General features: G+C 45.9%; 1 protein-coding gene across 1 annotated transcript; it reads left to right on the forward strand.

Moving 5' to 3' along the window:
• Positions 1-9,926: 9,926 nt before the first annotated feature.
• LOC146041835 (uncharacterized) lies at positions 9,927-12,210 on the forward strand. Its single transcript, XM_083161719.1, has 2 exons — positions 9,927-10,777; positions 11,042-12,210. Exons 1-2 carry the CDS (start codon positions 10,275-10,277, stop codon positions 11,304-11,306), a joined length of 768 nt encoding a protein of 255 aa, XP_083017845.1. The 5' UTR covers positions 9,927-10,274; the 3' UTR covers positions 11,307-12,210.
• Positions 12,211-13,217: the final 1,007 nt, after the last annotated feature.

Genomic DNA, 13,217 nt, shown 5'->3' on the forward strand with positions numbered 1-13,217 from the left:
ATCCCATTCCGTATTACTGCAGCCCCTGTACACAGTGTACTACTCAGTAGCACTGCAGCCCCTGCGTGTGAGCACTGCAGCACTGAGTTAGTTAGTTAAATCACAAAAAACACAGGGTTCAGGGCTAAATAAATCACAACACAGGGCTTAGGGCTAAATAAATCACAACAGGGCACGGGCCACAGGACAGCCCCTGGACAGTGGACACTGCAGCCCCTGCATGTGAGCACTGCAGCACCTAGTTAGGTAAATCACACTACAGAGCTCAGGCCTATAAACAGTCACTGACTCTCAAGTCTACAACACAGGGCAGTGAGGGCACAGGGCAGGTCACGGAGCACAGCACAGGGCAGCACGGAGCACATGGCACGGAGCACAGCACAGGGCAGTGAGGGCACAGGTCAGGTCACGGAGCACATGGCACAGAGCACAGCACGGAGCACACGGAGCTTCCCAACCACCCTCTTCCCTCTCCAAGATTGGAGTGAAGATGGCGGGGCGCGCGTGCGTCTTTTATAAGATCCCGCGAGAATCCGCGATGATGACGTTCGGCCTCGTTATTGGTCCGGAATTCAGGCGGGAACTCCCGAGCCGGCTCGGATCTGGCCCGGATCCCCGATATTCGGATCTGTCGGATCTCGGGGATCCGGTCCCGCTCATCTCTAATATATATATATATATATATATATATATATATATATATACAGGTGAAATGACGGGCGGCACTCGGAGTCTTTATAAACGTGAAACAGTGAAGGTATTTATTCTACGTTTCGGAGCTCGTGGCTCCTTCGTCAGGATAACACACCAAGTGTACAGCAAAGTGAATTTAAACATAACTTACCGGCATGTCTCCTCCCCGCCGCGCTCCCGCACGTCCTCCGTCGCCGGAACTCTCCTGTGACCGCTTCCGTCTTCCTCACTGGCTTCCGGCGGGTACTGGAGGTCCCTGGCGTCATTGGTCGTTATGGCAACGCGGCGTCGTCAGAGGCTGCACTACAGAAAAAAACATATAGTACAAATATTGTTTAAAACACGTGTAAATTCATTGCAAACTTGCATCTGCAATGTAAGTGCTCTATACAGACACATACTGCGTGATACATTCTTAAAAAACGAAAGTGACCAACATCATAAGACCATGTATGCATACATGGATGTATTAGTGTGCTAATTAAAGAACGCTGTTAACATACATAAAACAAAGTACCCCTTAGGGCACCATGATTAAAAAGGAGCACCATCACCCTGTTTCTGCAGGGGAGTATAAGCTCCTGTGGGCGCTTCTACCTGTATCGACAGCGTCGACAGCATCTGTGTCGACCATTTGCAGCTGGTGACAAAACTTTGTCATATTGTTAATATATTTGCAACTGCTAGTATTAGGAATTCTTTTAGTGATGTTTAATACATCAATCTAATGGATTACTCTGCTAATGGTGTGTATTTAGACAAAATGAATGAGCCCTAGTGAATCATTGAGTCCTCGTGGATGGATGGTACTTAGTTTGTAAATCCATCTGGACTCTAGTTGCAAAAGTTTTTTTGCCCTATTGCCTCCTCTCATGCTTTCTGGTACATGATCTATGATCTTGTATTGAAGTGTGGCCATGCTGTGTTTTTTTATCGCAAAATGGCGTGCCACTGGTTGTTCACTTGACCCTGTGCTCAGGGCTGCTCTGATAGCTGTTCTATGTTGTGCCATGCGGGTCTTGAATTGACATTCCGTCTTACCGACGTAGTACAACCCGCATGGACAGATGATTACATAAACAACGAATTTAGTGGAACAAGTGAGGGGCCATTTGATGGGGTACCTTTTGCCAGAATGGGGGTGTAGAATGGAATCCCCTGCTGTGAGATAGTTACACGTAACACAACCTAGGCATCTGAAACACCCATTCTTTCTACGTAGAAAGTGTTGAGTGGTGTTTTTCTTGAAATGGGTGAGATCAGTTTTGACTAGTAGGTCCTTTAAATTGGCACTGCGCCTATAACTTGGCATAAGCCTGGTGTTATTAAGGGGGAGTTCCGTGTCTGTGGAGATAATTGGCCACAAGTTTTTAGCCATTTTAGCTGCCTCCCTGCTCCCTGTGTGGTATTCTTGTACCCAGGGGCAGACCTTCTTTTTCTCGGTGGTCTTCTGGGGGAATAATAATTCATTCCTGGACTTCGCTAATGCTTTGCCTTTGGCTACTTTTAGCTCTTTGGGGGGATACCCTCTCTGGAGGAATTTGGTGGTCATTTTGTCTAGTTGTCTTTGAGTTTCTATTGGGTCACTTGTGGCCCTACATACCCTGATGAACTGTGAGTATGGTAGACCTTTGGTGGTGGCCAGGGGGTGAAAGCTATCGTGGCTTAAAATGGTGTTTCTGTCCGTGGGTTTGCTATATAGTTTCGTGGAGATCTTCCTGGACTTTAAGCTGATCTGTAAATCTAGAAAACAGATGGTTTCTGTGCTGGTGTACATTGTTAATTTTATAGGACTTGATGAATCATTCTGGACCTTGATGACCTCTTCTAGTGCCTCTAGGCTCCCTGTCCAAAACAGTATGAGGTCATCAATGTACCTATAATATAACAAAATATGGGGTGTGGCCACCACATTGGACAGCCACACATCTCCCTCCACCTCCCACATAAACGCGTTAGCAAATGACGGAGCCACGGCAGACCCCATTGCACATCCTATCGCTTGACGATAAAATTTCCCCAGAAAAAGAAAATAATTATGCGACATAACAAATTCCAACAGACACATAAAGAAATCAACTTGTGGGCCCAAGTATCTTGCATTGCCTGTAATGAGCCTGCGTACGGCCTGTAGGCCTGCCCCATGCGGGATGCAGGTATACAGGCTCGTAACGTCAATGGTTGCCATGGTGGTGTCCTCTGGTACTACCCCCAACTGATCCAATTTTTGTAATAGGGCACCAGAGTCCCTGAGGTACGTTGGTAGGCCCTGTATACACGGTTGCAGATATGCATCAAGGTATATCGCTATGTTTTCACATAGCGAGTCCCTTGCAGACACGATGGGGCGTCCCGGTGGATGTGAACTATCCTTGTGGATTTTTGGAATGCTATAGAATATGGGGACAACTGGATGCTCATTATATAATTTATTGGACACTTGTTGTGAAATAATTTGTCCCTTTGTTGCCTCATCTAGGATCAGTTTTAATTCCCGTTGATATTGCACTGTGGGATCCTTCTGTAGCTGGACATATGTGTCTAAGTCCCCCAAAAGTCTATTGCATTCTTTGATATATTCTTCCGTGTCCTGTACCACGATGGAGCCGCCCTTGTCCGCCCCTCGGATAATTATATCCTGTCTGTTACTGAGCGATTTCAGGGCCATCTGTTGTTCTCTGTTTAGATTACAATGTCTGTGGACTGTAGGACATAATCCCTCCTTTTCAACCATCCTATTAAATGTTTTAATGGCTGCATTATGCGATTGAGGGTCAAACCTGGATCTTGGTCCAAGTTTTTGTACAGATGGTGGTAGTGGCGGGGCTGTAGGGGGTTGTGGGTGTTTGTGGAAATGTTCCTTGATCTTTAGCGTACGATTAAACTTAAACATGTCCACTTTCCACGTGAAGTCGTCTCGATGGTGGGTGGGCACAAATGTGAGGCCTTTATTTAAAACTTGTCTCTCAGCCTCCGAAAGCGGTGTAGAAGACAAGTTGAAAATGGCTTCTTCCTTACTCGCTTTTATTTGTTGGCCCTTCTCCCTCCACGCTTGCCCCCCTCGCCTTGTGCGCCTCTTCCTCTGCCTCTCGCGACCGGACCCCTTCGGGTACTGACCCCTAAAGGGACACCTGCTGTCGTTGTTGATGTGCCTTGCCCCGGGTCCTCCGTTTCGCTGGCTGAGGTGCTGGAGTATTGATGTGTACCTTGTGGTTGACGCTGGCGGCGGTAAACTGGGGTAAATTGCCTTCTCTTGCCCCCCTGTGGGGTATTGAGCCAGGTGTAGACTCTATGCTGGGGAGCTGCTTCGCCTCAGAAAGCGTGAACTAGACTTTTTGTACCACGGGAGGACCCTGTCTGACTATTTCAGGGCGAAACAAATACCTAGAGGATTCAGGGTGCATAATACACCCACTATAGGACGGTACAGCATGGAATTCTGCAAACGCTGGATTGCGGTCCTTAATAAATGCTCCATGGACTTGATTTTGTTGGTGGTGGAGGAGGCCACTAAGGAGCATACTGCCACCAAAGAAAAAATCTCCAAATTTGAGATGGAGCATTTACCGCAGATAAAAGCTGATAAGACACAGGACCTCATATCTAAGCTGCAGACACAGGTGGAGCAATACAAGATTGAACTCTTGAAATATAAGAGGGAAAAGCTGGTAAAAGTCCAACAAGACTATGCCCAGCATAGAGTCTACACCTGGCTCAATACCCCACAGGGGGGCAAGAGAAGGCAATTTACCCCAGTTTACCGCCGCCAGCGTCAACCACAAGGTACACATCAATACTCCAGCACCTCAGCCAGCGAAACGGAGGACCCGGGGCAAGGCACATCAACAACGACAGCAGGTGTCCCTTTAGGGGTCAGTACCCGAAGGGGTCCGGTCGCGAGAGGCAGAGGAAGAGGCGCACAAGGCGAGGGGGGCAAGCGTGGAGGGAGAAGGGCCAACAAATAAAAGCGAGTAAGGAAGAAGCCATTTTCAACTTGTCTTCTACACCGCTTTCGGAGGCTGAGAGACAAGTTTTAAATAAAGGCCTCACATTTGTGCCCACCCACCATCGAGACGACTTCACGTGGAAAGTGGACATGTTTAAGTTCAATCGTACGCTAAAGATCAAGGAACATTTCCACAAACACCCACAACCCCCTACAGCCCCGCCACTACCACCATCTGTACAAAAACTTGGACCAAGATCCAGGTTTGACCCTCAATCGCATAATGCAGCCATTAAAACATTTAATAGGATGGTTGAAAAGGAGGGATTATGTCCTACAGTCCACAGACATTGTAATCTAAACAGAGAACAACAGATGGCCCTGAAATCGCTCAGTAACAGACAGGATATAATTATCCGAGGGGCGGACAAGGGTGGCTCCATCGTGGTACAGGACACGGAAGAATATATCAAAGAATGCAATAGACTTTTGGGGGACTTAGACACATATGTCCAGCTACAGAAGGATCCCACAGTGCAATATCAACGGGAATTAAAACTGATCCTAGATGAGGCAACAAAGGGACAAATTATTTCACAACAAGTGTCCAATAAATTATATAATGAGCATCCAGTTGTCCCCATATTCTATAGCATTCCAAAAATCCACAAGGATAGTTCACATCCACCGGGACGCCCCATCGTGTCTGCAAGGGACTCGCTATGTGAAAACATAGCGATATACCTTGATGCATATCTGCAACCGTGTATACAGGGCCTACCAACGTACCTCAGGGACTCTGGTGCCCTATTACAAAAATTGGATCAGTTGGGGGTAGTACCAGAGGACACCACCATGGCAACCATTGACGTTACGAGCCTGTATACCTGCATCCCGCATGGGGCAGGCCTACAGGCCGTACGCAGGCTCATTACAGGCAATGCAAGATACTTGGGCCCACAAGTTGATTTCTTTATGTGTCTGTTGGAATTTGTTATGTCGCATAATTATTTTCTTTTTCTGGGGAAATTTTATCGTCAAGCGATAGGATGTGCAATGGGGTCTGCCGTGGCTCCGTCATTTGCTAACGCGTTTATGTGGGAGGTGGAGGGAGATGTGTGGCTGTCCAATGTGGTGGCCACACCCCATATTTTGTTATATTATAGGTACATTGATGACCTCATACTGTTTTGGACAGGGAGCCTAGAGGCACTAGAAGAGGTCATCAAGGTCCAGAATGATTCATCAAGTCCTATAAAATTAACAATGTACACCAGCACAGAAACCATCTGTTTTCTAGATTTACAGATCAGCTTAAAGTCCAGGAAGATCTCCACGAAACTATATAGCAAACCCACGGACAGAAACACCATTTTAAGCCACGATAGCTTTCACCCCCTGGCCACCACCAAAGGTCTACCATACTCACAGTTCATCAGGGTATGTAGGGCCACAAGTGACCCAATAGAAACTCAAAGACAACTAGACAAAATGACCACCAAATTCCTCCAGAGAGGGTATCCCCCCAAAGAGCTAAAAGTAGCCAAAGGCAAAGCATTAGCGAAGTCCAGGAATGAATTATTATTCCCCCAGAAGACCACCGAGAAAAAGAAGGTCTGCCCCTGGGTACAAGAATACCACACAGGGAGCAGGGAGGCAGCTAAAATGGCTAAAAACTTGTGGCCAATTATCTCCACAGACACGGAACTCCCCCTTAATAACACCAGGCTTATGCCAAGTTATAGGCGCAGTGCCAATTTAAAGGACCTACTAGTCAAAACTGATCTCACCCATTTCAAGAAAAACACCACTCAACACTTTCTACGTAGAAAGAATGGGTGTTTCAGATGCCTAGGTTGTGTTACGTGTAACTATCTCACAGCAGGGGATTCCATTCTACACCCCCATTCTGGCAAAAGGTACCCCATCAAATGGCCCCTCACTTGTTCCACTAAATTCGTTGTTTATGTAATCATCTGTCCATGCGGGTTGTACTACGTCGGTAAGACGGAATGTCAATTCAAGACCCGCATGGCACAACATAGAACAGCTATCAGAGCAGCCCTGAGCACAGGGTCAAGTGAACAACCAGTGGCACGCCATTTTGCGATAAAAAAACACAGCATGGCCACACTTCAGTACAAGATCATAGATCATGTACCAGAAAGCATGAGAGGAGGCAATAGGGCAAAAAAACTTTTGCAACTAGAGTCCAGATGGATTTACAAACTAAGTACCATCCATCCACGAGGACTCAATGATTCACTAGGGCTCATTCATTTTGTCTAAATACACACCATTAGCAGAGTAATCCATTAGATTGATGTATTAAACATCACTAAAAGAATTCCTAATACTAGCAGTTGCAAATATATTAACAATATGACAAAGTTTTGTCACCAGCTGCAAATGGTCGACACAGATGCTGTCGACGCTGTCGATACAGGTAGAAGCGCCCACAGGAGCTTATACTCCCCTGCAGAAACAGGGTGATGGTGCTCCTTTTTAATCATGGTGCCCTAAGGGGTACTTTGTTTTATGTATGTTAACAGCGTTCTTTAATTAGCACACTAATACATCCATGTATGCATACATGGTCTTATGATGTTGGTCACTTTCGTTTTTTAAGAATGTATCACGCAATATGTGTCTGTATAGAGCACTTACATTGCAGATGCAAGTTTGCAATGAATTTACACGTGTTTTAAACAATATTTGTACTATATGTTTTTTTCTGTAGTGCAGCCTCTGACGACGCCGCGTTGCCATAACGACCAATGACGCCAGGGACCTCCAGTACCCGCCGGAAGCCAGTGAGGAAGACGGAAGCGGTCACAGGAGAGTTCCGGCGACGGAGGACGTGCGGGAGCGCGGCGGGGAGGAGACATGCCGGTAAGTTATGTTTAAATTCACTTTGCTGTACACTTGGTGTGTTATCCTGACGAAGGAGCCACGAGCTCCGAAACGTAGAATAAATACCTTCACTGTTTCACGTTTATAAAGACTCCGAGTGCCGCCCGTCATTTCACCTGTATTGATTAGGAGGCATCCCCTTCTCCGGGAAGGCAACGGGGCAGGAAACCCCTCCAGCAGGGGCATTGGGAGTGCCGGGGACCACAAGACTTGCATATATATATATATATATATATCTTAATGTTAGCAATCCGCACACTTCTGAGGTCTTTTTAAAAGGCAGGTGCACAGTCCATTTAATGAATGTTATATTGACTAATTAGAGGCTGGCACACCATTGCAAAAATAGAAAAATATTTTTATAGTGAAAAACTGAATAAGGTATCCAACAACTTGCAGTGGAGCTTTACAGAATATAAGCAATACTTATCAGCCATTAGAAAGCATCAGAGAAAATGAATCCACTGTAAGTCAGCGGATTCGTTTTCTCTGATGCTTTCTAATGGCTGATAAGTATTACTTATATTCTGTAAAGCTCCACTGCAAGTTGTTGGATACCTTCTTCAGTTTTTCACTATAAAAATATTTTTCTATTTTTGCAATGGTGTGCCAGCCTCTAATTACTCAATATATATATATATATATATATATATATATATATATATATATATATATATATATATATTAGTGGTGGGCAGATTAACACGTTATTATCGCGTTAACGCAAAAATATGTTAACGCCGATAATTTCATTAACGCGTTAACTCGTACGTCACGTGATCCGGCTGATCTCAGACCCGGAAGCCGGAAGAACAGCGCATTTTCACGCCGAAACAGCAGCCGAGGTCCGCGCGTGCGCATCGTCACTAGGAGGACGCCAGATTTTCGCGCCAAGACACAGCAGCCGAGGTCCGCATCGGCACTTAGAGGACGCCAGGACGTGTCTGCCGTGGTCCCGGCGAGTGTGCTGCAGCATTTAGAAGACGCCAGGATACCACTGCTGACATCCCCTTGCATGTGCTGCCGCACTTAGAAGACGCCAGGATACCGGTGCAGAGGTCCACGTGCATGTAACAGCAAAGGGGCTGCCAGATAGGAGGAGGGAGAAGATCCCCAGGTGCATAAGGAAAGACGCTGAATATCCAAAAGGGCTACATCATCATACCACCGTGAGTTTGCCTCAAGAGAAGGCTGTAATTACATGACTAGTATAAAGGGGGTCATTATGAATGTGAGCAAGGACACTGTGTAGTCTACATGAGGGGAGGATGTCATTGCAGGCCCATACCAGAGGGGTAACATGAGGGGAGGATGCCATACCAGAGGGGTACATGAGGGGAGGATGCTACTGCAGCCCCATAACAGAGTGGTGGATGCCATACCAGAGGGGTACATCAGGGGAGGATGTTACTGCAGCCCCATAACAGAGGGGTGGATGCCATACCAGAGGGGTACATCAGGGGAGGATGTTACTGCAGCCCCATAACAGAGGGGTGGATGCCATACCAGAGGGGTACATCAGGGGAGGATGCTACTGCAACCCCATAACAGAGGGGTGGATGCCATACCAGAGGGGTACATCAGGGGAGGATGTTACTGCAGCCCCATAACAGAGGGGTGGATGCCATACCAGAGGGGTACATCAGGGGAGGATGTTACTGCAGCCCCATAACAGAGGGGTGGATGCCATACCAGAGGGGTACATCAGGGGAGGATGTTACTGCAGCCGCATAACAGAGGGGTTAATGCCATACCAGAGGGGTACATCAGGGGAGGATGCTACTGCAACCCCATAACAGAGGGGTGGATGCCATACCAGAGGGGTACATCAGGGGAGGATGCTACTGCAGCCCCATAACAGAGGGGTACAAGCCACAAGGGCTGGGGTAATAGGGTGGGTACTGTATTTCACAGGGGATGGGGTGAGTACACAATTCTAAACAGGTCTATAAGTTTGCATGTCAGTGTTCAATCCCTACCTTAACATTCCAGCAAACTTGGGTAGAATGATAAAGTGGCAGTACTAAAGAACGGACAGAGTGACATCACCGCAGGCTGTCCGGCAAGACGCGCAATTCCCCAACTACTGACCAGCAGCAATGGAAGCATCGTGCAAGACTACAAGAGATCGTCAGAGGTTGAGGTATGGAAAGGGGGTAATTAAAGTTGTAGCCTGCGGCAGCTTACAGATGGGCCCTTAATTTATTAACAGTTCATTATATAGCACAGCATATTCCATTGTGCTTTACAATGAAGATAGTGATAGAACAAACTTAGTATTTTCAGACAGTCAAACGTTAGGAAGGCCCTGCTCGCAAGATATTAATCATTAATCAGTGTCACTGGAAAACTGGGGTATAAAGTCTACTTTTTTTTTCTATATGATACAGTAACAGTGCTCTTATGTCCCTTTTTATCATCTGAGGTTAGTGTATGGAAAGGGGGTAAAGACAGTTGTAGCCTGCGGCAGCTTACTAAAAGCCCTTTATTTATTAACAGTTTATATTATATAGCACAGCATATTCCTTTGTGCTTTACAATGAAGATAGTGATAGAACAAACTGGGTATTTACAGACAGTTAAACATTAGGAGGGCCCTGCTCACAAGACAGTAATCATTATTAATGGCACAGCAAAACTGGGGTGTAAAGTCTACTTTTTTTTCTATATGATACAGTGGTCTTATCTCACTTTTTCTGTCCCCCCTCACAGAAATGACTAAATGGAGAAAGGAACAGAAATATTACATGGACACTTTCATTTTAAATCTCTTCCAGACGGCAGAGTTGATAAAACCAAAGTTGTTTGTAAACACTGCAACGTTGAATTGTCTTATCACCGGAGTACTTTGAGTTTAAAGTATCATTTAAATGCAATACACAGCGTTGATTCCAGAAAATCACCCAACGAAACAAACAGTGCAGTGAGGCTTCGGCAGACTACGTTGGATACAACATATGGGAGAAGTATAGATAAACAAAAGCAAGAAAAGCTAACAAATAACCTAGCGAAGTGGATAGCTACAAGCTGCAGGCCGATTAGTATTGTGGAAGATGTCGGTCTCAAGAACATTCTTAGGATCGCAACGAATGACAGCACATATAAGCCTCCCTCAAGACGCACCATCACAAGAAGAATACATGACTTGTATGAAAAGGAGAGGACTACAAAAGCGACAGCGTTACAACAACTGCAGAGGTTGGAAACGCTGCTGGAGCCCTGCAGGTATATTTTACATACATCATATATTTAATTTTCTCACTGTACTGTCTGTAAAAGATGTAGCATGAATGGGATGTAGTTACGATGCTGGCTCTCGGTATACCATTGGTGAAGATCCTGTAGGGAGGGTTAAGGGTAGGACGGTTTAGTATATTTACTGGGGACTGTCTGAGTACTGGGATGCCACTATTGGTATCCACGAGAATTGTCAGTGCCGTTCTCCCATACCCAACAAAATGGGTTTGAATTTTTGTTTTACTGTTGCAGGTATGTGACGGAACTTCTGGGAGGGGAAAAGTATGTTTCGTGCTCTGTGGTTCTACCTGCTTTTTGCCATCTCTCTCGGGTCATGGCGAGCTCAGATGATGACCCTGCCTACGTGGTCAAATTTAAGTCTACATTCATAACAGACCTGGAGACACGCAAGGGAAATGCCAATCTTGCATATCTGAAGATTGCTAGTGCATTGGATCCAAGATTCAAAGACCTCAAGTGTATACCCAGACCTGAGAGGGGTGAGGTGTGGGCCTAAGTCACCAACTTACTCAAGGAACAGAGGTTTGCTGCAGAGAAACTGGTGGAAGCAACAACAGAGCCACCAAATAAAAAAGTTAACCCTATTGGCTGCTTCATCAGAGTCTGATTCTGAACAAGAGGAAGATTCAGTTGAGAACAGTGTGCGTCGATACAGAGCGGAGCCCACCATCAGTACAGAGTCCTGTCCGTTAGAGTTGGTGGTCCAAGCATGCAGGCTCACACAGCAGGCTGGCCTCTATTGCACAGAAGTACTTGGCCACACCTGCAAAATCAGTACCCTGTGAAAGGTTGTTTTCTCTTGCTGGTCATATTGTGCAGAAGAAGAGAGTTTGTTTATCATCTGAAAATGTAAATAACCTGGTGTGTCTTAGCAACTGGCTTGGTGCTGAGGGCTAAATAGGTTACACACCTAAAAGATATCTGTCCAATCTGTCTGGTGGGAATAAAATCTGGTAATGTATGAGGGCATATAACAATCAACCTTGTCCTCCCAAACACTGGAAAACAGACAGTGGTCATTCATCATTCATTACATCTGTTGTATTGATATAACAAATTTCTCGAAACAATTGTTTTTGTCTGTTTTCCAATGTTTGGGAGCAAATAGTTGATTGATGATTGTTCTTTGCTCTCATACCTTACAAATATTTGTTCCCAACAGATAGATTCGACAGATATCTTTTAGGTACTTACTCTAGTTGGAGGAATGGACAGTAAATCCCATCTGTGTATTCTTTTTTGGTGTGCTCGACCACTTCACTCTAACAGGGACACTTGCTACTGTACATAGGAGCAGATGTACTAAGTCTGAAGAAGGGATAAAGAAGTGATAAAGCAGTGATAAGTGCAGGGTAATAAGGCACCAGACAGTCAGCTCCTGTCAAATCCATAATTATTGACCGGTGCATTATCACCTTGCACTTATCACTGCTTTATCCATACCTCCCAACATGACCCATTCCAGAAGGGATAGAATGCTCTGTTTCTGGACTTCCCTCTTATTTTATGATTGCCATCACCTGTTTTCAACAGGTTAATAATGGATAAGAAAGGTGTTCCACAACAGATGATGGCAATCATTAATCAAGAGGAAAGTCCACGAATAGAGCATTCTGTTTCTCCTGGAGAGGGGCATGTTGGGAGGTATGCTTTATCCCCTTCTCCAGACTTAATACATCTGCCCCATACACTGTTTATACTGCTGTGTTATGATTGTGGACTTTAGACTCTGAGGGTAACGTTTCTCTAAAAAGCTAGCAAATAGCTTTGGTTTTATATTTAAAATTTACCATTTATTTTACATTAATGCTAAAGAAATATAACATGCTAATGTGGATGTTAAAGCATACCTACCAACATGACCCTTTCCTCTAGGGGCAGAATGCTCTATTCCTGGCAGTGGCGTAACTAGAAACTTTGCTCCCCCCTGCCCAAAAAAACTGGCGCCCCCCCCCCCCCCCCACACACACACATTTTTGTTAAAACAACACACAGGTACCTGTGCTGCTGGGAGGGTGGGGAGGGTAATGCATGTTGGTCAGGCTGTGGGCTGGGGAGGTTTAGGGTTAGGCTGCTAGAAGTGAGGGTAAGTTAACTTACAGAGCCCCTGTCAGGAAAAGGTTACGGTCCCATGCTGTACATGCAGGCACCCTTGATTCACGTGGCAATTCATTCTTGACCGGGCGCTGCAAGAGGGTAGGCGGGTAAGCTCTGTCCCCTTATGCGACACACACACCACACTTCCACTTAATCACTTCTGTGGCGCAGGGGAGATGACTTCCGTGTGCGTGCACTGCGCTGGATGCCGGCAGCTGGGGGAGGCATAGTGACAGTACATCTATGCGGCGCCGGGATGAATGGGTTTCTGCAGCCGCGGTGCTGTGTGTGTATGTGTCCATGGCTTGGG

The sequence above is a fragment of the Crinia signifera genome, chromosome 19 (assembly GCF_055691185.1).
Source record: "Crinia signifera chromosome 19, ASM5569118v1, whole genome shotgun sequence".
NCBI lineage: Eukaryota > Metazoa > Chordata > Amphibia > Anura > Myobatrachidae > Crinia > Crinia signifera.

Coding starts and splice junctions, on each gene's coding strand:
- LOC146041835 (XM_083161719.1), top strand. CDS start 10,275: ATGGAGAAAGGAACAGAAATATTACATGGACACTTTCATTTTAAATCT. Junction 10,778..11,041: donor ACGCTGCTGGAGCCCTGCAG/GTATATTTTACA, acceptor TTACTGTTGCAG/GTATGTGACGGAACTTCTGG.